Here is a 26,194-nt window from a genome sequence, read left to right as displayed (position 1 = left end):
GGTCAGAGTCTCTAATCAACACACATATCATCACTGCACCTCCATCACTTCCCAATCCCATATACTCTGATTTCGAGTTTTAGTGACAGGGAGAACTGGCAGCCACTTTTTAGAACGACAGTGGAAACTGTCGAAGAAGTCTTTATCAAAAAGGGTAAAGAACCCAGCATTTTGGGAGGCTGAGGAGGGCGGATCACTTGAGATGAGGAGTTGGAGACCAGCCTGGCCAACATGGTAACACCCCCGCCTCTCCTAAAAGTACAATAATTAGCCAAAAGTGGTGGTGTGCCCCTATAAAACCAGCTACTCAGGAGGCTGAGGCAGGAGAATCGCTTGAACCTGGGAGGCAGAGGTTGCATTAAGCCGAGATTGTGCCCTTGCACTCCAGCCTGGGCAACAGAAGAAGACTTCATCTCAAAAAAAAAAAAAAAAAAAAAAAAAAAAAAAGGAGGTGGGGTGGGAGTAAAGAGAAGGGCAGGAAGCACCATTGCAAGCTGGAGCCAGAATGATATCGCCCCTGAGGGGTCCTTCTTTTTGAGAATCCCCTTATCTCCTATGAATCCTGATGTTCTGAGAAAAATGTGTGAGCTGCTTTGTCTAAGCAGCAAACGATTGTAGAGTAGGTTCTCAAGACTGTGTTTTCACGTTGTTGCCTTTCTTTCAATGTAGGAGACAATAACCTGGCCCAGCAGCTAGCAGTTCTCTGTGGCAGAGAGATCCCTGGGCCCATTCGGTCTACTGGAGAGCACATGTTCATCCGCTTCACCTCGGACTCCAGTGTAACCAGGGCAGGCTTCAATGCATCCTTTCACAAGAGTAATGAGTTCAAATATTTTTTTTAATCCCATGTTATCTCATCTCCTCTCTTTTCCTCTCTCTTTCTCTCTTCCTAATATAATTTTCTTTGGGCGCCAGGACACAAAACAAGTCAGAGGACATGGGTCTCTGCCCAGGCTCTGCATGGCTGGCCCCCCTTACGTCAATGCTGAGTCCTGATCCAAAGCACTGGGGCCAAGTCGTACAAAAGTGTGCTGCCTTCAGGTCTCTGGGTGGGGCATCTTCACTGCAAAGGAGGTGTGTGCAGGGAATGCATGAGAGAGAGCTTTAGAGCAATTTTTCAGCCTAGCTGAGAGCTGGAACTAGATAGTTAGAGTACAGCCCACATCCATAACTCATCGAAGGAGCAAAACGTCATCATTTATCCTCATAAATTACTTGGTTGAAGTCACCCATTTGAGGGTTGGCAGGAAGAGTTTGTTGCTCTTGAAATATGAATTTGATGAGTCAAAAGCGGGCACCATGTATGGGATGCCATCATGCACAGTATGATTGAGACTTTTCAAACTTGACATGTGAAGTCCAGTAACAGCCTTAAATCCAAACTAAATGAAAGGTAATAAAGTAGTCCATGGAAGAGTGAAAGACTCTCATGTTTTTAATCGAAAAAATAATTTTAAAGTAGATTCTCAATCTAACATTAAAAATTAATCTAGTATTTCCTCCTTGCTTATATATCCCTTTTATAAAGTAGGGAGCAACTGAAGATAAATTGTGTTCCTCATGCTCAAGGGAGGCAGGCTGCATAGTGGCTTAAGAGCATGGGCTTTGGAATTAGACCTAAGATACATTTTCGCCTCTACAATTTAACTAGCTGTGTGAGCTGTCTACCCTTCCTTGCTGATAAGCTTCTAGTCCCTGACAACTGGAGAATTAATGCCTGCTCCTTTCATTCTCTTCCTTCATCTCCTGCCCTCTCATTCTCATGTATATATTAATATGTATTGCAATTCATTATACAGACATACATGTATGTGTATGTATATATACATACTTGACATATATATACACACATACTTGGCAACTCCTGGTCTAGAATATATTTCAAATTTAACCTGTGAATGGTATAATAGACTTTGGAGACTCAGAAGCAGGGAGGATGGGTGGGGTATGAGGGATAAAAACTACGTATTGGGTATAATGTATACTAGTCAGGGAACCAGTGCACTAAAATCTCAGACTTCACCAGTATGCAATTCATGCATGTAACCAAAAACTACTTGTACCCCAAGTAGATAGATAGATAGATAGATAGATAGATAGATAGATAGATAGGAAAAAAATTTCACCTTTGAAAGCTGAACACTTTATTCCCACCCTTTTCCACGCCACCACCCCCCAGTTCTACACTCTTCACAATCTTAGCAAATGGAAAGTACATTTTTCTCATTAAGTCAAAAATCTTTATGTTATTTTTGACTTTTCTGTTTGTCTCACACTTAACAATCAACAAATCACACTGGTTCTACCCTAACAATGTATCTAGATTCCAACCATGTCTCTCCATTTCTGTTGCTACCAGCCTAGCCCACACACCTATCATCTCTCCTTGGCCTCAGGCAGTCCCCTCCTTATTGGACACTCTGCTCCTGCCCTTCCCTGCCCTCCAACCCTTACAGTCTAAGGACTGCACAGAGAGTGATATTTTCAAACTTAAGTGAGATCATGCCATTCCGATGCCCAAAACCCTTCAGTGTCTTCCTCTTCTTACTCAGAGTAAGTCTTTTCAGTTTCCTGCATGACCTAGCCATGCTACCTTTGGAATCTCTCATTCTGCCTCATCCATTCTGACTTCCATCATGTACCTCTAACACATGATACCTTTACACTAACTGAACTGGAATGTTTTCTCCCCCATAACCATCTGGCTTGATCCTTCATTTCATTCATGTCTCTGCGAAGATGTTACTCCAATGATATGGCTTTTATAACTTAACTCTAACAATAAAGTACCCTTCTCCCTCCTCTCATCCATTTTTCTTTATAGAATTTATCACCATCTCACATATTATGTATTTGTTTATTGTATGTCTTTATGAAAGCAGGTAATTTGTCTCGATTACTTCCCTCTATATCCCAGATCTCAACGACCACCACAAACTGAGTAGCCAATAGCACGTGCTCAATTACATGCTTGTTATAATAATCATTTCCTACACTCTGGCTTTATTTTCAAGCATTTTTATTGCCTACACTTTGAAAACCCCCCAAGAAAACTAAGAAAGCATAAAAATCCAGTTACCAATGCTATTTAAATAACCTACCTTTGTTTCTTTGTGGGAAGGCTGTGGTGGATATTTGCATGCGGACAGAGGGATCATCACGTCCCCCAAGTATCCGGAGACTTACCCAGCCAACCTCAACTGTTCTTGGCACGTCCTGGTCCAAAGTGGCCTGACCATTGCTGTCCATTTTGAACTGCCTTTCCAGATTCCAAATGGAGATTCTTCTTGCAACCAGGGGGATTACTTGGTGGTAGGTCTTGCTTGCTACCCTTTCTAATTACATTTTCCGTATACTTCATTCAGAAAACAAAATGATAATTTTTCTCTCCTGGGACATACATGGATAAGAATTACGTACTCCTCCTTTTGCAATGTAAAGGAGTTGATGCAATTTTAATTTGTCTTTCCAGCTAAGAAATGGTCCTGATATCTATTCTCCACCCTTGGGATCCCCTGGAGGAAATGGTCATTTTTGTGGCAGTCGTGCTTCATCAACTCTGTTCACCTCAGATAATCAAATGTTTGTTCAGTTTATTTCTGATCCTAGTAATGAAGGGCAAGGATTTAAGATCAAATATGAGGCAAAAAGTTTAGGTAAGTATTTTCACTGAGAATTATATCTACTTTTCCTGCAATTGCTTGATCTTCATTGATTAAACAAGTTTGAGAAAAAACATATAAAGTTTTCTTTTCTGAACTAACAGTAATAGAATTCATAAGAATGCCTACTCTCAAGTACTTATTGTATTTGTTACATTCAATATCTCATCGTGACTACTTTTCAAGTAAAGCATCATTATTTCCATTTTAAAAATAAGTAAAATGAGGCTTGGACTTTTCCGAGGCCACAAATCTAATTAGTGATCAAAGTAAAATTTTCCATGAGTATAAGATAAACTATTCTTCTTGATCCCTGAAATTCCTTAGACCTTTCCATTATAAGATGTCTAACTGTAAGTTAATTCTAGTTATAGAAACATTGTAAGAATTACATTTGCCTTATTTTGTAATAATTTGTATGCTGTTTTAAAGAACACATAATCTTTTGATTCTATTATTACCGATTTAATTACATATTACATGAGATCCTTAATTGCTTGTACTTAATTATACTTGATTATAATTGCATTTAATTCTACTGTAATGATTTGATTCTGGTGACATTTACTTTTTAGTAATGTTTAATTGAATAAATAAATAAATAAGTAGGCATCACTTTTTAAAAAGGGAATAATGTCAGTAGAAAGTAATATAATAATAAATTTTTGCCTTGTCCCACCAGAAGTTAGATAATATAGATTTCAAAATGATCTATGACTTGAATCCCAGATTCCTATATATATATATGTATGTATAAATGAAATCATATGTTTTATTGCACATTGTATGAGATTTAAAGTCAACATGATTTCTTTGTTTGGGTAAAAGAGATGAGTAAGAGTCTTCACCAACTGACACAGAAAAATAATCGAATAGCTTGAGTAAGGTTCAAAACACCAGGGAAGGAGCAGCTTTGGTCACTTCCCAGTGCATAGAGCTCTGGCACAAGGAGGGAGCTTTAATGCAGCTCGGTGGGCACCTGCACCATTGCTTTCTAAGCTGCGATCTTCTCATCCCTCCCTCTATCGATGCTGAGCTTTGCAGCTGAGTCATGAATGGGCAGTTTTCACATGGTAGCAAAGCATTTCAAGAGTAGCAGTGTCTTGAGTCTAGTGAGTAGGTGTCAGCCCATCTTACATAACTCTACTTTTCTGTTTTTATTATAGACTCAGTCTTTTTTTTCTTTCTTAAGACAGGGTGTCTCTCTGTCTCCCAGGCTGGAGTACAGCAGCACGATCTCAGCTCACTGCAACCTCCGCCTCTCAGGCTCAAGTGATTCTCCTGACCCAGCCTCCCTAGTAGCTGGGATTACAGGTATGCACCACCACGCCCAGCTAATTTTTGTATTTTTGGTAAAGATGAGATTTCACCATGTTGCCTAGGCTGGTCTTGAACTCCTGAGCTCAGGTGAGCCACTTGCCTTGGCCTCCAAAGTGCTAAGATTACTGGAGTGAGCCACCGTCCCCAACCAATAGACTCAGTCTTGATTTGTATTTTTAAAGTCAACATTTAGTGGTAATTCAGATACACTAAGTGATACACTAAGGGTGTATTTGACATTGCACCTCTTCTGTTCCTTTGTGGATTCACTGTTCATGCAGTATGGTTATGGCCATTACTTCCTCCCTGTCTTTCTTAAAGCTTATTATGACTGCTGTTAACATCAGACTTAAAAGTCTGAATTTCACAACCTCTTGTTGGCAACCTGAAACAACAGCATCACTCTTAGTTCTCTCTACTTAACCAACTCAACCATGTTCCATAACTATAGCCATCCTCCTACTTCCCACATCTATCTGGCTATCTTCCCACCATATCTACTTCCATGCCACTCCCATTTCTCAGCCTTTAACCTAGGTCCTTTTGTGAACATTTTTTGACGTCAAATCACCTAGTTTGATACCATTTTTCTCCAGAGACGCTCCTTCGCTATGGTTGATTGAGATTTCTAGGACCCTGTGGTAGATGCCTTTTATTCTCACCTGATTAATAGGCCTATTGATTAATTAATCAAACATTTACAAGGTGTTTCACATCATGCAAACCACCAAGTTCTGCCAAGGAGTTCACAGTATGGTAGAGGAGACAGACAAGCAAAGGCACAATTAGAACATGATACAGGGCTAGGCATGGTGGTTCATGCCTGTAATCCCAGCACTTTGAGAAGCCAAGGCAGGAAGACCACTTGAGCTTAGGAGTTTTAGACCAGCCTGTGCAACATAGAAAGACCTTCTCTCTACCAAAAAAGTTTTCACAGTAGCTGAACATGGTGGTGCACTTCTGTGGTTTCAGCTACTCAGTAAGCTGAGTTGGGAGGATCACTTGAGCCCAGGAAGTTGAGGCTGCAGTGAGTCATGATCATACCACTGCACTCCAGCCTGGGTGACAAAGCAAGACCCTGTCTCAATGGGAAAAAAAAAAAAGAATATGGTATATGGTATAATAAGTGCGAGAAAGAGGAATGCACAGAATAGAAACACCTACTTCAGCCCAGGACATCAGAGAGGACTCCAGAGGAAGTAGATGAAGAGATTTGCCAATCAATGATAAAAAGATGTGAGTGCATAGAAAGTCTCAATGTTACAAGTCATATTCAGTAATTTGAAAGAATTCACTACTGCTAGAGAACAGAGTCAAAAAGAAGTAAACATAATAGTGATGAACCAGGCAGGAATCACTGTGTTCAGGGCCATGGACGCCACCCTAAGTTAGTTAAGATGTTAATCAAAAGGTAATGGGAGGCATTGGAAGATTTTGCTCCAAAGCCTGAACAGTGTGATCATATTACAAACACTAATGTAGCTGCAACACTGAAATCACTGGAGGCAGAACTAAGGCAATGGCAGTAAGAAGGTAGGAGAGAGGGCATATCAAAGATATTATAAATATGGGATTGAGTGAATTTGGAGGTCAGTTGGATGTGAGGCAGGAAGGAAGGGATGGGAGGAGCCTTAGGAGCAGTTGTTAGGTTTTTGGCTGGGTGGATCCATTCATCCCGCAGACATTTATTAAGAACTTTTCATGGGACAGACACTGTATTAGGTCCTGGGGATGTGTCAGTAAACAAACAAAATCCATGTCCTCATGAGGCCTAATTCTAGTGTTAAGATGCAGACAATAAATAATTAAAATATATAAGATGCCATATGGTGAAAAGTATCAAGGAGAAAAATAAGGCAGTAAGGTGGATACAGAGTGTCCTTGGGAAGAGGGCCGATGCTGTCATCAGCAGACTCAGGTATGGAACTCTGGTTGATGAGCAAATGAGAGTGTTCACTTGAGACGTGTTCAGTTTGAAATCTCTGAATTACCTCCATTGGAGATGCCCAGTAAGTGGCTGGAACGTAAGTCTGGAGGTCAGAACAGGGGTCTAGACTGAATCTGTAAATACGGGAATAATCAACAGACTGCTTATCGTTTAAGTCATGAGGATGTATGACAGCAATTGGGGGATTATTCAGAGTGAGATGAAAGGCCTACAGGAGGATTCCTGAGGGCCTCCAGCAATGTCAGGGAAGCCCTGGAGAGAGGCGCCCAAGAGCCAGAGGAAGAATGATGCGAGGAGTAAAAGGAGGAAAAGAGCTTGGTGTCACAGAAGCCAAGGGACAAAAATATAAAGAAGGACAATGTGATCAACCGTGTTAAATGCTGTGGATATAAAGTAAGAACTTAAAAAGTTCTTTGGGCATATAACTGTGAGGTGACTTGGTAGAACATGAGAGCTTTCATAGGGTTGAAGAAGGAAGGGCAAAAAGAGAGAAAGAGAGAGACACAGAGACACACAGAGAGAGAGAGAGAGAGATTAAATAGGGCAAGATCCTGGAGGTGACAATAGGATGGGAACTTGATCCAGAGATACAGGAAGATAATGTACAGAGGGAAAAATAGAGTGTAGAGATGCAGATGAATTTATTGAGGATAGTAACAAATTAGGGGTAACAAATGGAAGGGATTCTCCTCTGATTTCTTCTACTTTCTTTGTAAAGTGGAGCCTAATGTAATGTGCTTAGAATCAAGAGGAAATGGGGAAAGTCAAGGGTTTAGGGAGTAAAGTTCAAAACAACCGTTGTAGTTTATATGAAAAGTAATGGGTGAATTGCTCGGCGGTGTTGAGATGGGAGAACATATATTTGCAGGGGCATCAATTTCCATGAATGAATGGCTTGAATTGAACACAGCCACAGAGTTGGTATTTTGCAAGGGAAGTTTGAAGGAAAGCAAGGGAGTCAGAGCTCATCAAAGGGATTTGCAATTTAGAGTTTCAGAGATGGGGGAGTTGGAAGTATTGACAGAATTCAGGATGTGACTGTAAGTGGATGAGTGACAGTGGACATAAATGTTGCTAGAGTTGAGCAGATCAAGTATGTGTACGGCTAAGTGATTGGACAGGTTAGTTTCATTGGCATTGTAAGTACTTTTACTCCTATCTGGTTTGTTTGTTGAAAATGCCAAAGAATATTTATTGATAATAGAAAGATATTTTGTGATAATGCTTTGGTTTTTTAGAACAGAAATATTAAAAAGCTCCTTTATCCTCTGGCATAACATGGCTAATAAATTGTCTCATGCCATTGATCTTGTTTCTCAAATGCATCTAGATCCTGAAGAAACATAATGAATGAATGCTCCTAGAGTTGTGCAAAGATATATCTGCTTAGTCTTTTAAATATACCAAGATCATAGCTCTGCATCATTCTTCTGTACTGAATGCTCAGTGGGAGGCTGTAACTGCTAGCATACTTACATGCTTATCGAAGTGGTGGATATTTATTCATGCTTCTGTGATGTTCTGCCCCATGCACCCTGTGCCATAATCATTTGGTTGGCTTTAAGAAAGAATTAAATTTCCAATGAGAATAGATAGGTGGTCTGGCAAATTAAAAAGTGTCACACCTGGTAGCTCTCTTGATAGCAAATTGAGAATTTGTTTGCTGGAAAAGAAAATGAGGATCATAATAAATGAAGGGAAATAGAGACAAAATACAGAGAAGTTGACTTTAAAAGATGATTTGTGGCCATTGGTTGCATCCCCTTCACCAGATCATAGACTGATTTAATTGTGTTTGCTGACAGCCTGTGGGGGCAATGTCTACATCCACGATGCTGATTCTGCTGGGTATGTGACCTCCCCCAACCACCCTGATAATTATCCCCCGCACGCTGATTGCATTTGGATCTTAGCGGCTCCACCGGAAACACGCATACAGCTGCAATTTGAAGATCAATTCGATATTGAAGTAACACCCAAGTATGTCACTTCCATTTTCATCTTTTTTCCTACCCAAAGTTAGTATTTTTTAACTGTCATGTCTCAAAACAGTCCATTTCTTTCAGTAGCACATACTGCAAGGAAATCTAGGGGAAAAGGGAAGTGCTTAATGGCTTAGGCCTGAAAATACAGTCAGCCAGTCACTCTCCCATCAGCTGAGCAAGTTATGTACATGGATACTGTCCCTTGTGACCCTAGACACTTCCTGCAAGGGACACTGAGGGTGGCTACTTGAGATTGATGTTATCCATTCTTCCTCCCACAGGAAATATATCGTGTTTCTGATAGATGAATATTTATTTGCCTAGCCTCATATTCGGTGTCACAAATGATAAAACATCTGTTTAACAAATGGGAATTTGTGTGGTGTGTCACCAGGGGTCACCAGTGTTGGAACAGTACTAAAGCATGCACAGTATAATTTCTCAGTCTTTATTTAATAAGAGCTCTGAAAGGATTACAAAACAGAGAGTAAGTCTTACTATGTTGAAGAGAAAGAAAAACTATATAGATTGTAAAAAAAAAAATTTTTTATCTTTCCTTGAACAAAAGCATGTGTACATTTGCATGAATGCAGCTGTGGTGCAAAACTTGGATATAAGAGCTTGTGTTGCTATTTCTGGCACCGGGTCTAATACTACTCTTCCACTCATGGTGCATTAATTGGCTCATGTGACTTCCTGAAGAAACGTTAGATACATGCTTATCTACGTTTATGGACACAGAAAATTCCAGTTGGGATGCTCCATTAGTCCCAATTACAGAGCTGTTAGAGAATTTGTCTTTGTCATGTGAAATGTATCAAATCATTATGTGGAACAAAATACTTGTTGTTTTTTGAAATTCATAGGGACTAATTTGAAAACAACATTTATATTTGTAAAACCAATACAGAATATGGAAGGGAAGTGAATATTCTTGAATGTAGAACATGTAAAACCTGTCTTTTGACCTACTAATAAAAGAATGTGTTATTAGGAAAAATATCATACAGCATTTTAAAGTGACATGGCTTACGCTGATTCTATCATAGTCTTTTATGCTAGGAAACGATGATTTAATAATATCTTCAAAGAAAGTAAGTGAGATTGTCATTATCAAAAAATAAGGCATTTGACCATGTAAATTTAACAGAATTTTGTTTCCACTTCAGCTGTACTTCCAACTACCTTGAGTTGCGGGATGGAGTGGATTCAGATGCACCAATACTTTCCAAATTTTGTGGGACATCTTTGCCCAGCAGTCAGTGGTCCTCAGGAGAGGTTATGTATTTGAGATTTCGATCTGACAACAGCCCCACACATGTGGGATTCAAGGCCAAGTATTTTATAGGTAATAATTTTTTTGAAACTTTTATTTTAGGTTCAGAGGTACATGTGCAGGTTTGTTATATAGGTAAATTCATGCTTGGAGGTTCGCTGTAGAGATTATTTCATCAGCCAGGTACTAAGCCTATAACCTAATAGTTATTTTTTCTGCTCTTCTCCCTTCTCCCATCCTCCACCCTATCAAATGAAAAAAACATTCCATGCTCATGGATAGGAAGAATCAATATTATTAAAATGGCCATACTCCTCCCCAAAATTTACAGATTCAATGCAATTCCTATCAAACTATTATGTCATTCTTTACAGAACTAGAAAAAAATCTTTTAAAACTCATATGGACCCCCAAAAAGAACCCAAATAACAAGGCAATCCTAAACAAAAAGAACAAAGCTAGAGGCATCACAATACCTGACTTGAAACTATACTACAGGGCTACAGTAACCAAAACAGCATGGTACTGGTACAAAAATAGACACATGGACCAATAGAATGGAATAGAGAGCTCAGAAATAGGGTCTCACACCTACTGGCATCTGATCTTCAACAAAGCTGACAAAGGCAAGCAGTGGGGAAAAGATCCCTATCCAATAAATGATGCTGGGAGAATTGGCCAGCAGTATGCAGAAGATTGAAACTGGACCCCTTCCATATACCGTATACAAAAATTAATTCAAGATGGAGTAAAGACTTAACTGTAAAACACAAAATTATAAAAACCCTGGGAAATATTTTTATATTAAATAAAAGAGTTATTATAGAATGAATATGTTAAAACATTTTTTAAAACCGTGACTTTTTAAAAATAAGTCTTTCTATTTGCCTAATTTTAAAAATATTTTAATGCTAGAAATAAGTAAGGTGTGTAAATGTTTGAAACCACAGTCATTAGTCAACTTTAATTTCTCTTTTAATTTTCATTTTAAAACATAATCTTAGTAATTTGAATATTTTCTCTAACTTATTTGTGAAGAAATATATGTAGTTAAACTCCTGTTTCTTCAGCTTACTATGAAATACAGTAGTTCTCTCTTATCCATGGTTTCAATGCCCTTGGTAAACAGAGGCCCCAAAATAGGTACACCAAGATATTTTGAGAGACCACATTTACATAACTTTTCTTACAGTATACTGTTATGATTCTTCTATTTTATTATTATTGTTGTTAATCTCTTATTATGTCTAATTTATTCAGTAAACTTTATCATAGGTACATAAATAGAGAAAAAAATAGTCTATATGTCTGTATAGGGTTTGGTACTATCCAAGGTTTTAGGCACTCACTGGGGGTCTTGGAATGTATCCCCCAAGGAAAAGGAAGAACTGCAGTATGTTTATTACTTTAAGTAATAAAACTATTTAAGAACCAGATAACTATATTTAGAACAGTGTCTTTGAATTCCTCATCATATATAAAATAATTAAGCTTTTTTTTTCTCTGAGTCTCTAGTATCAAATCAGTCACTGGATAAAAAGCAAACATGTCAGTGGGGCATGGTGGCTCATGCTTGTAATCCCAGCACTTTGGGAGGCCAAGGCAGGTGGATCACAAGGTCAGGAGTTCAAGACCAGCCTGGCCAACATGGTGAAACCCCGTCTCTACTAAAAATACAAAAATTAGCCAGGCATGGTGGTGGGCGCCTGTAATTCCTACTACTCAGGAGGCTGAGGCAGAGAATTGCTTGAACCCGGGAGGCGGAGGTTGCAGTGAGCCGAGATGGCACCACTGCACTCTAGGCTGGGTGACAGAGAGAGACTCTGTCTCAAAAAAAAAAAAAAAAAGAAAAAGAAAAAGAAAAGAAAAAAAAAGAAAGCAATATGCCTATTCCGCATTTTGATTTCCTTATTTAAAAAATGAGCAGTAACTTTGCTTGTTGAAGATTCACTAAGATTCACTATAATATGGTCACAATAGCACATAATTTGATATCTAATAGGTCTAGACACAAACCAAATATTTAATACAGTGAAAGTTCAGAAAGAGTAGTGGTAACAATGTTTAACTACACCATAGATCATGTTATATTCTGAGTCAAGCTGCATATAATTCAATTACCTATCACACCCAGTTAATAAGACATAATTGAAGAGTAATTTTCAAGGCCTTGAGATATCAGTTACTGTAGTGAACTGTTTAGTTGAGAGTAAAGCTAGAAATGGCAGGTGTCTCCACAGTACCTCTTCCAGCTGAGCATGGGTTCAGTCTTTAGGATCAACACAGGGTACTGGGCAGGCCAGATCAGCCTATCAGTTGGTCTTGAGATGAAACTTACTTGTGACTAATAGCTCTTACATAGTGTCCCAAAATAATTAATGTGACGCTACGAATATTCCATTTAGTCGTCATCTTCTGTTTCCCATTATTGGATTGGACTTGTGTTATCATTTCTGTTTACATCAGTGGTAGAATTCAAATAATGAGGAAAGCACTAACCATTTTCAGAATTTTAAAAACTTCAATTCAGAGTCAATTGGCACCTAAAAGTTTTCAAATGTGCTGGTGAAATGAAGAAAACAAAATTTGTAATAGAATCACTCTTGCTTGCTTGCTTATTATTTATTTATTTATTTATTTATTATTTTTTGCAGCTCAGTGTGGGGGAAGAGTAACAGGGCAAAGTGGTGTTGTTGAAAGCATTGGACATCCAACACTTCCATATAGAGACAACTTATTCTGTGAGTGGCATCTCCAGGGGCTCTCCGGACACTATCTCACCATCTCTTTTGAAGATTTTAACCTTCAGAATTCCTCTGGCTGTGAAAAAGACTTCGTGGAGATCTGGGACAATCATACTTCTGGTTAGTGAAATATATCTGCTCTCTTTTGGGTGTTTATTTTCACATGTACTTATTCAGCCTCTGAAGTTTCTTCACTTCCAAGAAAGGCAAAAGCATGTCTATACTCTGCAGAGAAGTACAGACTAATGAGTTTTGGGCAGTACTGGTGATTCTCTCCCTCCATTCTACCATTAACAATGGATGCCCAGAGCCCAGGTGTCATATAGCCCCCCCTAGAGGCCACTTGAGGAGAGCAACGGTATTGGGAAGACACCTCTTGCTGCTGAGACGTCCCATTGCCACATGATGCGGTTATTTGAGGGGTGTTCTATAGCTTGAGAAGGGGAAGGGGCCATGCATGTCTCCTAGTGGTAGCATAAGGCAGATATTTGTCACTCTGTTGTCTCAGATCATGTTTTCAACCAAATGAGCAAGGCTTCCACATTTTGCTGAGATATTCTTCCCCTAATTGGTTGCATTTTTTTCACTTCTTCATGTATTTGAATATGTTCATTTTTATTCATGTTTTCCTGTTTGTCTTGACAGAAATTAATGTTTCTTCATAGACAGGGTCTTGTTTTTTATTATTTTCTTTGTATACACAGGACACCTCGAATAGAGGTTAAAAGAAATCAATCACCTGGACATGTATATTTAATTATTTGCCTCTCACAGGAAACATCTTGGGCAGATACTGTGGAAACAGCATTCCTGACAGCGTAGATACTTCTAGCAATACTGCTGTGGTCAAGTTTGTCACAGACGGCTCTCTGACTGCCTCAGGATTCAGACTGCGATTTGAATCCAGTGTGGAAGGTGAGTGCATTGATTCATTCAACACAACATTGAGCACCCGCATTGGACAGACACTATGCTAGGCACCGCTGTTACAATATTTGAAAAACAAAACAAAACATGACCCCTATTTTCTTGGACCTCCATCAAAAAGTCACAGTGATAAATGAAAAATCACAGCTGTGATCAATGCTATAAGGGAAAATAACTAGTATCACGAGAGTTATAATAAGAGGATGAGAGTTATACTGTAATGCCCACCTTAAGAAAGTCCTGTAGTTACTCAGAATGTGTCTTACTGCAAACCCGACAAACTCAGATGAAATAAACATCTTGTTCAGAAAAACTGGGTACTTAACATTAACTTTCTGATTTTCCTCTTTTTTTTTTTTTTTTTTTTTTGTAAACCTGAGGTCTTGCCTTGACCTCCCAAAGTGCTGGGGTTACAGGTGTGAGCCACCACTCCTGGCCAATTTTCTTTTTTTTTTTTTTTTTGAGACAGAGTCTCGCTCTGTTGTCCAGGCTGGAGTACAATGGCATGATATCAGCTCACTGCAACCTCTGCCTCCCAGGTTCAAGCAATTCTCCTGCCTCAGGCTCCTGAGTAGCTGAGATTACAGGCACACACCACAATGCCTGGCTAATTTTTGTGTTTTTAGTAGATATGGGGTTTCACCATGTTGGTCAGGCTGGTCTTGAACTCCTGGCCTTGTGATCTGCCTGCCTCAGCCTCCCAAAGTGCTACAAGTGTGAGCCACTGCGCCTGGCCCGATTTTCCTGATTCTTAAGTTCATTACATTCACTGATCTCTCATTTCTTGGGCCATGATGATAATTAAATTGCTGCCTGTGGACTATCATCCATGGAAGGCAGGGTTAAATATTAATAGAGATAAAAAGTGAATGTATATGTTCACTAAAATCCTTATGCACATAAATAAATACGGCGAATAATTTTGTCTAGAAGGCTAATTTTTAGAGCTTTCCTGATGAAAGACATTTTGATTTGATTGGAAGTTTTCTTGGCTTTTTTCCCCCACATGAGAGTGTGGTGGGGATCTTCAGGGCTCTACTGGAACATTTACTTCCCCCAACTACCCGAACCCAAATCCTCATGGCCGGATCTGCGAGTGGAGAATCACCGCCCCGGAGGGAAGGCAGATCACCCTAACGTTTAACAACCTGAGGCTGGCCGTGCATCCGTCCTGCAACAATGAGCATGTGATAGTAAGTGTTCCCTGCCACCTGAGATGTTATATTCCATCGTTTAAAGAGTTTACTGACCCATAAAACATAGTCAGAAAGCTAGGTCAGGAAAATTGCCATCTATGCAACTATAATTCAGATAAATTCTAAGTATTGTTGAGAGAACAAAATCACAGTAACCTGTCAAAATAATTGTAAAAGTTGTTTTAAGAGACTATCAGCTATCACTCTGTGCATCAGGGTCATAGAATAAATTTTAAGAGTGAATGATCATGACAAATAGCAAAGCTGGGGAGGCTGTGGGAAGCTAAGCCTACAGCAGCACATAGCTGAATGGGACCAGAGTCACAGCACAAACCACCACGAAACTTCTGAGCAGATGGGTGGTCCTGCATAATCACTGCTCTTTCCAGGGGTGCAGAGGGCCTCTTGGTGGGAGAGCACTGCTATGTGACCTCCACGTGGCAAACTCCAGTGGTTTCAGATGTGCCCTCAGCACTCTCTGCTTCCTGCAGTAAAAGAAAGCACATGAAATCCCTGAGTGTGAATAACAAATAGATTGTTAACTGTGAAGTACTATACATACATACGTGTGTGTAGATAGGTAGATTGGATTAATATTAGTAAATTTCTCCACCCAACTTGCCCCTTCTGCAGTATTTGTTATCTCAGTAAATAATTCCAAACTTCTGGTTGCTCAGGTCAAAAATCTCCATGTCTATTTTGGAATCCTTCCTCTCACATCTATAACCAAGTCCCGTTGGGTGTATCTATAAAACTGTCCACAATTGAACTACTTCTCATCGTATCTACTACTACCACCCCCGCCGTTCACTTGGATTATTTTAGGAAGTTCCAACTGGTCCCCCTTGTTCGGTTCTCATCTCCCTACATTCTCAACACAGCAGCTTCTGGTGGTTGTAAACCTCAATCAGATCATGTTGCTCCCTTTGAAAATCCTCTAATGGCTTCTCATCTCACTCAGAAGAAAATCCCAAATTGCACCTGTGGCCCGCCTGGCTGCCACTTATCTGCTGCCCCTCCCTCTTCTACCTGTTTGTCTTATCTCAGACTCCTCTCTGCTCGCTGGGATCCAGCCACCTGTCCTCTATTCTGTTTCCTGAATGCGCTGAGATGCTCCCCATCTGGCTGTTGCCCTAATCTGGAATGCCCCTCCCCAGATGGCCTGCTCCACACCCTCACTTCATTGGGGTCTTTGCTCGAATGCCTTTTAATCCATAAGGTCTAAGTACCTTATATTATAGACCTCACCCTGGCCTGACCCTTCTCTGCCATGTTGTTTTACAGCACTTCACACCTGCTGCCATACCTTATTTCGATTTGTTCATCAGTTTATTATCTGCTTCCCCCACTTGAATGTAAGCATTCTAGCCATGGCTTGAGAATATGGCTTGAGGTCAAGCCATAGTTTCATTCACTGCTGGGGATTCACTGAATCCCCAGTGCCTGTACATAATAGAGATAAATAATTGTTGAATGAATGGGTATTAGAGGTACTATCATTATACCTTCAGTAACAAGCCACTTTTGTTGTCAGTTTAATTGTCTCCTGTTGGGTAGTGAATTTCAAAAATATGAAATATCTTTGTATCTTATGACCACTTTGTATTGCCGTAAAATGGTCTCATTCAACCTTCAAATTTTATTTCCAAGTTCTAATATCTGAAGGACTGAACTGTTGTCTTTCAAATCTTGAAAATAAGAAACCAAGTGGGTTTTCTTTTATTTGAGAGCCAGGAAATTTTGGACTAGGATTGTTTATTATAAGAAACTTTTTTTCCTATTATTGATTGAGTATATATAAACAAAGATGAAGTAGAAAAAATAATAACCACTCCCACTATACCATATTTTGATTCATTTTCTCATCTCTTCTTGGCAAGGCATACTTTATGTACTTGTAATCATGTGATATAAATCCACATGAATTCTGATTTTAGTCCATTTTTCTGGTTATAAATATAATGGATGCTTATTGAGCAATATTTGGAGAGTTCAGAAAATAAAAAATATAAAGGTATTTTTAATTCTACTCATCTATTACTAAAATTTTGATGTATATGCTAACAGTTTTTTTTTACCTTTGAAATTATTTTCATAGTTTAAATCATACTGAATATAATGATTATCAAGAATTTTACGAGTATTTGAATATCCTTAGGAAAGAGAATATGAACAGTCATAGTTTTAGAGCTCAAATAAAGATAAAAGTTATAGCCACAACCACAATTCCAAAGCAGATCTTACTTGTCATCTCCCTATCCCTTAATTATCAACTTATAACTCTTGCAACTACTGCTGGTCAGTTTTATGTTATTATTTCTAAATAATATTCCTATTCTACTACTCCTTGCATTTTTTGGACATTATCTATCCACATCCTACTCTGGAAGATGAAAATTACCCCCCTGCCACCACAAACACACATGGGGTATGCACAGTTTACGTGCTTTCCCAATTGTCTCCCAAAATACGTATGTCACAGCTTTTGCTTAAATTGTCATTCAGTTGACATTACCATGATTATGTAAACACCATTCACAACTGAGCCAAGTAGTGTACTATGGCAACATTTGCTTTTGTTTTCCTAAGGAATAATAATCGTGTCCTCTTTACATTTTCTTGGGTTTTATGCACTGATCACCAATTCTTCCACACCCTTTCCACCCCAGGTGTGCATCTTTACCTTCTGTAGTAAAACATATCAGTTCCATTTCTTTTCCTCAGTAATATCCTTTCTTGAGCCTTTGTCCATCAGTTGCAAGCCTGATGCTAGCTGTCATTTCAGAATTTCCCTTTGCCATTACATGTGCAAGCTCCTTCATTCTTCTCCTGGGCTAGAAAGCTGGCTTTGTGATGCTATGCATGTCCCTTTCTTGGTTAATTTCCTCTTTTGGTGAGGCATACCCTCTTGTAGCTCCCCAAGGAAATGGGCAAGGGCAATAAATTTTTTGAGAAATGGTAAATTATCTTTATTTTACCATCAATCTTTGAAAAGTATATATTTAAATATTTTATATGTTTGATATATTAATATATATGTATATATTAATAGTAATTTTGAAGTTTTGTGTTGCTTATTTGGGGTCAGTTTTCTTCATGTTCCTATGTCCTGTTTACTAATATTGGTCTCTGCCTTTTACATTAGTCACTTCCCTAAATGTCTGCTGATCCTTGGCTATTCATTCATATTTAAGAATGAATTACCAAAAGGATGACTGGCATCTCTGTATGCATGAGGGGACCCTGACTCTTTAATTAGGGAAAACCACAAACCTGCAAATGTCATATCCACAGGTCTTTGCTCTTGGGGAGGTTAAAACTCCAGCGAGGAATCACTTTCAGAATTAATTTTTTTTTCTGAATCTTTAGTATAATGTCCACATTCCTTTTATGAAATACATTTTTATATGTTCAATGTTTATTTTGGTTCCTCTTTACTCTGCTCCAAACAAAGACATGTGGGTTGGCCTTTGCCCCCACTCTATTTGATTGAGAACTTGCCCAAAAGAGGAAGAAGAAAGATGAAAGAGGAAGAAGAAGAAGGAGAGGGAGGAGGAGAAGGAGGAGGAGAAGAGGGAGAGGAAGAAGAGGGAGAAGGAGAGAGAGAAGGAGAAGAGGGAGAAGGGGAAGGAGAAAAAAGAACCAGAAGAAGGAGAAGGAGAAAAGAGGAGAAGGAGAAGGAGGAGGAGAATGAGAAGGAGAGGGAGAAAGAGAAAAAAAGGAGAAGAAGAAAGATAAAAAGAAAAGAGTGAAGAAGAAAGAAGAAGATCTGCTGGTGCAGAGGAGGCAGCTTTAACTTTCATTTCTTTGCTTCCTGGCTAATACCATATCCAGCTGAACTGAGCCTAAAATTTCTCTAAACCCACCTGCCCATCTGACTCGCTGTACAGATAGAGAAAACGAAAAGCTATGCCACCTGTGTCTGATTTTGTCCCTGCTCATAGCAAATCCTAAATCTCACGTGCCTGCTTCCTATCCATTTGTACTATGAGAGTTGTAGTTTCTGAGTACAAAAGGGATTAGAGGACAATGATGGGAATTGCATTCTGGTTTCTTCTAACAGCAGAAGTCCATGTGATAAATGGATGACTGTAACATGTTCAGTCATTGTGATTCTATGCCAAAGGCAGACTCAGAGGCAGGATAAGAGCCATTGATCACAGTTTCCAACATGTCCCATTAACCTTATAGTTGGTTCTAATCCCTTTTGATTCCAGCAATGTGGTGTCCATTCCTGTTTTCAGCATTATAGAAATATTAGTCCTCATCTGTTTCTTTATGCATTACTTCATCATTTGGAATCAGAGGGATGGTTTGAATCCCAGTTCTATTATTACTAGTTATTTGAACTTCAGCAAATTACATCATCTTTCTGAATTCTGGTATCTTAATCTGGACAACAGGGATACTGTTATCTGCCTGGGAGGGTGTTGTGTTGATTGGATAAGACAGGCTGAGTGGATGATAAGCAAAGACTGACATTTTTGTCTGCTCAGTAAATAATAGCAAACTTCTTCTGGTCCAGTGAGCCGGAAGACACTTTAGACCAGAAGCCCCCAGAGAGATAAATTTGATTAATTATAGTAAATTTAAAGAGATCTTTTGTTGTGGAGTACATTCTCCTTCTGCATAATTGTTAGTGCCATAGTCTGAGTCATTATTTCTAATCTTGAGTCATTCAAATCCTTTTAAAAATGGGAATGTCAATCACTCAATCAATGAATTATTTTTCAGTTATTTCATCTAGATTTTTTTTGAACTGTGAAAACCAGGCATGCAAATTCATTTGATTTTGTAAAGCATTGGAAGAATAGTTTGCCAATTATTGTAACTATGTGAATGAATACAGTTATTATTTACTATTTTAGAGTCAATAATAATCCATTCTTAGAAATTCAAATAAGTAAAGAAATTGAAGCTTTGAATCCACAACTAACGAGGAAAGAACTATGTTTAAATGCATATGGAGATTGATTTTTCATGTTACTTTTCAAGGTATTTAAAAATATCTGCTTGCTAGGTGCTGTGGCTCACACCTGTAATCCCAGCACTTTGGGAGGCCAAGGCAGGTGGATCACCTGAAGTCAGGAGTTCAAGACCACCCTGACCAACATGGTGAAACCCTGTCTCTACTAAAAATACAAAATTAGCTGGGCGTGGTGGCGCATGCCAGTAATCTCAGCTGCTTGGGGGGCTGAGGCAGGAGAACTGCTTGAACCTGGGAAGTGGAGGATACAGTGAGCCGAGATCACACCATTGCACTCCAGCCTGGGCAACAAGAGAAAAACTCTATCTCAAAAAATAAATAAATAAAAATTAAAGTAAATAAAGAAAAATGTCTGCTTTATTATATACATGAAATCATCAGCTTCGCTTCCAAATAACAAAGGTCCTGATGCATTGTTAAGAAAAACTGCCCATCAGTGAGCTCTGCAGACCACATTGTAAGCACGATGGCTCATCTCCTTTACACTGAGAGCACGGTTTCCACTTGCAAAGTGTGTAGCAGCTTTTAATCTATCACCACATGGCAGGAAGGCATTACTGCAATACTTTCATTCTAGTGAAATCACCCTGTGGTCACAAAATGTGCTCAGGGTAACATAGAGGCTTGTGGCACTGGGATAGAAACCTGAATTGTTAGGTTATTCATTTTGGGGCAGGGTTCCCATAGAAGGAAGTGGGTCTGGGCTGGGAATATCATCTTCTAGGAAATATGCAGTAAGATTGATTGTGTGCCTAAAGGTTAAATTCTTTTTCCAACAGGTATTCAATGGCATTAGAAGTAACTCACCGCAGCTAGAGAAACTGTGTAGTAGTGTGAATGTAAGCAATGAGATTAAATCTACAGGAAACACAATGACAGTCATTTTTTTCACGGATGGATCCAGGCCATATGGCGGCTTTACTGCTTCCTATACCTCCAGTGAAGATGCAGGTAATGTAGGATGTTGTAAAGGCACCTCATCTTATTTTTTATTTTTTTTAAATTATACTTTAGGTTGTAGGGTACATGTGCACAATGTGCAGGTTTGTTACATATGTGTACATGTGCCATGATGGTGTACTGCACCCGTTAACTCATCATTTACATTAGGTATATCTCCTAATGCTATCCCTCCCCCCTCCCCCCACCACACGACAGGCCCCAGTGTGTGATGTTCCTCGCCCTGTGTCCCATGTTCTCATTGTTCAGTTCCCACCTATGAGTGAGAACATGCAGTGTTTGGTTTTCTGTCCTTGCGATAGTTTGCTGAGAATGATGGTTTCCAACTTTATCCATGTCCCTACAAAGGACATGAACTCATCCTTTTTTATGGCTGCATAATATTCCATGGTGTATATGTGCCACATTTTCTTAATCCAGTCTATCATTGATGGACATTTGGGTTGGTTCCAAGTCTTTGCTATTGTGAATAGAAATGCACCTCATTTTAATCAGGTGTACTGCAGATGCCCCCAGCTACTGTCAATGGCAGCAAAACCATCCATTTTCCCTCTAGTGATACTTGGAATCTTTGACATAAGACAAACACACATAAGCAGATCAAAAACGCACTGCAGACAGAAAAAAGCTTTCTGATTTCAGAAAGAAACTGCTATGGTGAATTTAAAATTTTTAATGCTGTTGGATGAGCTTCTAGCACAGTTTCAGGTCATGTTACCATGAGAATTGATGACCTGTTCCATAGTCCCTGGTCAATTCTTTTGTGCTGAAAGAAACCATCTACCTCCTAGTGGGTAACTTAGTCTCAGAGAGGAATTAATTTTGCTGGGGACAGAACAGGCTTTATTGTTTCTAGTCATCTATCCACACACATATTTCCAGTGAAAATAAATGGGAGGTTTGATATGATATAGAATATTCCAAAATTAAGCAAGATATGGCCTCTAATTATAAATATCCTCCTATTTCCTGGATTGGTGTTTTTAAAGGTTTTAAAATGTGGAAGGGGGAGTGAATATTAAAAGAAAAACGCTGTTATTTCATTGGTACAAGAAGCATCTGTTCCTTTATTAAAACGGGGCAAATTCATTGGCAAGTCAATGTCCTATTATCTGTTGGATTTAAGTTAATTTATTAGATCAAGTGGAGAATTGCTAATCAAGCCATTAGGACCTGCCACCATTATATTTATGTATTCCTCTAAATTAAATATTAATGAACAGTCGGCCTCAATATTTGAACCTATTGATACAGAGCCAAACCCCAACCACTTAATCTGTAGCAACAGGAAAATAGAGAAGTTGTTGACTTTTGCACATCTTTCCTTTATAAACTTGCAGAAACTTCCATAATTTGCATGCCTTTTACCCATAACCCTGACTGCATCTAGAAAAACAAATCAAAGCAGTAGTGTTGATGTTTTAGTTACTGTTCCTGTATTGTTTATCTCTTCTGTTGTGGCCTGAATCTTACTACTACTTTCTCTGTTGCCTTCTGTTTTCTTAGTGTGTGGTGGGTCTCTTCAAAATATTCCTGAAGGAAACTTTACTTCTCCTGGCTATGATGGAGTCAGGAATTACTCAAGAAACCTGAACTGCGAATGGACTCTCAGCAATCCAAATCAGGAAAATTCATCCATTTCCATTCATTTTGAAGATTTTTACCTAGAAAGTCACCAAGACTGTCAATTTGATGTCCTTGAGTTTCGAGTGGGTGAGTTCTATTTAAGAACACATTCTCCTGTTTATCTACAATATTCTTTTTATCTTTTTGTTGTTGTTGCTGCTGCTGTTGTTTTCAGACAGGAGCTGGCTCTCTTGCCCAGACTGGAGTGCAGTGGTGTGATCATAACTCACTGCAGCCTCAACCTTGCAGGCTCAGGTGATCCTCCTGCCTCAGTCTCCCAAGTGGCTTGGACTACATGTCTACATCACCACATACAACTAATTTTTAAAATTTTTTGTTTAGAGATGGGGTCTCCCTATGTTGTCCAGGCTGGTCTCAAACTCCTGGCCTCAAGTGATCCTCCTCTTTGGCCTCCCAAAGTGCTGGGGTTACAGGCATGAGCCACTATGCCTGGCCTACAATATTCTTCTTATGCTTGGAGACCACTAACAATGAAGGGAATCAAATGGCTCTAACATAGGTACACACAATCCAAAGGAACTCTGTTCAAAGCCATAATTCTGTGTGTGCCCAGCTGAGGAAAACGAACCCCAGGAACAGTGAGTGACACGGATCACTGTACAACTAGACCCTGTGTTACAGTCACTTCGTTTCCTGGCATGAAGAGAAAGTCCACTACTATCTTGCTGAAGAGAAAGTCCACTACTATCAAGACTACTTTCCAAGGAGACTGGGACTTAGCATGCTCAGCATGTGTTGGCAGTTTCCTGAACTTCCAGGATTTATGAAGGGGCTGTGAAATTCTCCTGAGGCCTTAGGAGTTAAAAGAAGTTTTGCAATATACCAGATGGAGAAACACATGGAAGCTATTTGGGGAAATAACCCCAAAGCAGTCATTTGTCTTGGTTTTCGTGATAGAAAAGGATTGCGGTGTACTCAATAAACCATAATTCTCTGAAGAATTTTTAAACCTCTATATTCAAGGAGGATGAATCAATTTTCTTTCTTCCCTATAGTCAAGGTATAGATTATTCATTAGGTTGCTTCCATGATTATGCTGACACTTTTTTCTCAGTAAATAAACAAGTAGATAGAGGAAGACAATAATATTGTAAATAGTATGTAATCATCCATACTGTCAAAGTTTTGCTGAGTTCTGTGTTATCCCAAATTTTAAGAAAAGGAGGTTGAAAGCAACAGAAGCTCATCAGTTAGTTGGTGGAGAAGTCCTTGAGAAACTGAGAGGTCAATGTTAGTCACATCTGAGAACCTGAGCGACAGGATTTTCAAGAAGGAGAATTCGATAGAGCCTATGCCCACAGACCAAGGGCCTCAGCCGGAGAGTCCTCCCACCTCTCTGAGGCTGAGGAGCCTAAAAAGGCTTATGAGGGAAAGAGAAGTTGTGGTTTGAGGGTGTTCTCCATGGAATTCTGATAAACCCTCACCCCCTCTACCTGGTTCAAAACTACGGGCTTGTAGTCTTAAGCAGAACAGCTGTATCTCAAATTTCAGTCAGCTAAACGCTGTCTTCTCTTTATTTGCTCAGGTTTAGTTAAAATAGTTTGCTCAGTTAAAATACTATATATCATTGATTTAGAAGGTCAGTGATGTTTATCTGACAGAATAAAAAGAAAGCAGATAAATGAGAGCCCTGCTGATGCTCTATACATGTTCATCAAACCCTTGAAAAGTAATCTTCATAAAAAATATCAGGCTCAGATCTCACAGCTCTTGGCCTGAGTGCCGAATATTGTGTCCTTTTAAGTTGATTGAATACAGTGAAGAAATCTTTCCAATTTTAGGCAATGATCACTTTATCTTGAGGATATATTTGATCACTGTTGGTATTATATTTCTTACACCCTACGAAAGGTGTGTCCAAAAGTGCTATTTTAATTCATTGTATCTCTGTTTAGATATGCCAAAATAACTATGAAAACACAAATTGGAACACAATGGTATCCACAATAGAGAGAGGTTCATTTCAAAATTGCTTTGATTTTTTGTGTTTGTTTTACCCTGTTGGAGGGACTTTCTTTGGCGGTTGACAAAGACAGAGAAACATTGTGCAATGTCTGCTACTAAATCAGAATTTAAATGTGTGTCAATTAACATCTTGAAATTTGTTCTCACCAAATTCATTGAATGTATTTCTCAAAAACTATATCAATAATGAAACTTGGTATATTATTTTGTTCAGGTGATGCTGATGGGCCCCTGATGTGGAGACTTTGTGGTCCTTCAAAGCCTACATTGCCACTGGTTATACCTTATTCTCAGGTATGGATACACTTTGTCACCAATGAACGTGTAGAACACATTGGATTCCATGCGAAGTATTCCTTTACAGGTAAGAGTTATAATTAAGATCTTGATAAAATTATTTATAAAGATTAATGATTTTTTATAAAGATTTCTTATATATTTTATTAAACATTTCTACATAGCTATCAGTTTTTTAAATATTTTCAATGAGATTTTCTACATTACATTTTTTAATTGGTTGTGGCTGATATCTAGAAATGTTATAATTTGCATACATGTATCTTTAGTCCAAAGATCTGGCTGTCCTCTTATTAGTTTTAATATGTTGTCTATAGATTCTCTTTTATCTTTCTGTGTAAACAATCATGTCTTCTGCAAATATTAGTTCTTTTTGCTTTCAGCTGTAATACTTCATTTCATTTTCTTACATCATTTTGCTAGCTAGGGCCACCATCAGAATATTGAACAGAAGGAATGATAGAGCATCTTGTTTCTGACCTGGATGTGACTATGACATTTTATTATTCAATATATTGGTTGCTCTTAAGTTTCCAATAAGTATCTTTTGTTAAAGAAAATCCCTTCCATCTTTAGTGTGAAAAAGCTTTTTTTAAATGTAAATGGGCGTTAAGATTTTGTCAGATAATTTTCTGCATCCATTGAGATGTTTCAACTTCTTCTCCTTTCATAAGTTAATATGACAAATTATATGAAAGATTTCTTTCTTTTGGTAAACCATCCTTGCATTTTTGGGATAAATCCTATTTCGTCATGATGTGTGTTTTATACATACAATGGATATTATTTGCTAGTGTTTTGTGTCAGATTTGCATATGTGAAATTCACAGTTTGTGCTGGAAAACCCAGCCCTACTCCTGACTGCTTCCTTTGGCTATGGGAAGTTTTCTAGTCCCTTTTCGCAAGTATGCCAGTTTGTTTAGATTCCCAACTTCATGTAAAAGTCTCAATTCCAGTCCTTCCTTCTGTGGAGACCCAGAGCCGTATCTTCTCCTCCTACCTGGTCACCAAAACCTCAGAGCCCAACCCTGCGACCCACGCATGCTTTCTTTAGCCTCTCAGACTGTCACTCTTTGAGTTTCACTCCTCTCACTTGGAGTACACTTACTGCTGCCAGATTTTGGAGAGCTGCTTTTCTTTCCATTGAGTTGGCTATGAATCAAAATGTGTTTTAGTTATGGTTTTATCTAACATTCCTTTGTGTTATAACCAAATGGCTGGTTGAAAGAAGGAGTGAAATTGATTATCTATTCACTCAACCATCTTGCCGGTTGACTTGC

At 38.8% G+C, this 26,194-nt stretch overlaps 2 protein-coding genes across 2 annotated transcripts in view; both read left to right on the top strand.

The window, feature by feature from the left end:
• The window catches only part of RSU1 (Ras suppressor protein 1), a 349,246-nt gene that overhangs the window by 2,482 nt on the left and 320,570 nt on the right, over positions 1–26,194 (top strand). The gene's annotated exons all lie outside the window — the stretch shown is intronic.
• Positions 1–26,194, top strand: part of CUBN (cubilin) — a 315,954-nt gene that overhangs the window by 207,051 nt on the left and 82,709 nt on the right. Inside the window, exons 41-51 of the mRNA XM_050805391.1 lie at positions 670–816; positions 3,122–3,312; positions 3,473–3,656; positions 8,736–8,910; positions 10,085–10,263; positions 12,846–13,055; positions 13,710–13,850; positions 14,874–15,055; positions 20,825–20,996; positions 22,512–22,718; positions 24,832–24,981. Of these exons, the coding sequence (XP_050661348.1) occupies positions 670–816; positions 3,122–3,312; positions 3,473–3,656; positions 8,736–8,910; positions 10,085–10,263; positions 12,846–13,055; positions 13,710–13,850; positions 14,874–15,055; positions 20,825–20,996; positions 22,512–22,718; positions 24,832–24,981 (1,938 nt within the window). The remainder of the gene's footprint in view (positions 1–669; positions 817–3,121; positions 3,313–3,472; positions 3,657–8,735; positions 8,911–10,084; positions 10,264–12,845; positions 13,056–13,709; positions 13,851–14,873; positions 15,056–20,824; positions 20,997–22,511; positions 22,719–24,831; positions 24,982–26,194) is intronic.

This window comes from Macaca thibetana, chromosome 9 (genome assembly GCF_024542745.1).
Source record: "Macaca thibetana thibetana isolate TM-01 chromosome 9, ASM2454274v1, whole genome shotgun sequence".
Classification (NCBI taxonomy): Eukaryota; Metazoa; Chordata; class Mammalia; order Primates; family Cercopithecidae; genus Macaca; species Macaca thibetana.
The sequence above is the reverse complement of the archived record's forward strand: the minus strand, read 5'-3'. Positions and strand labels throughout refer to the sequence as shown.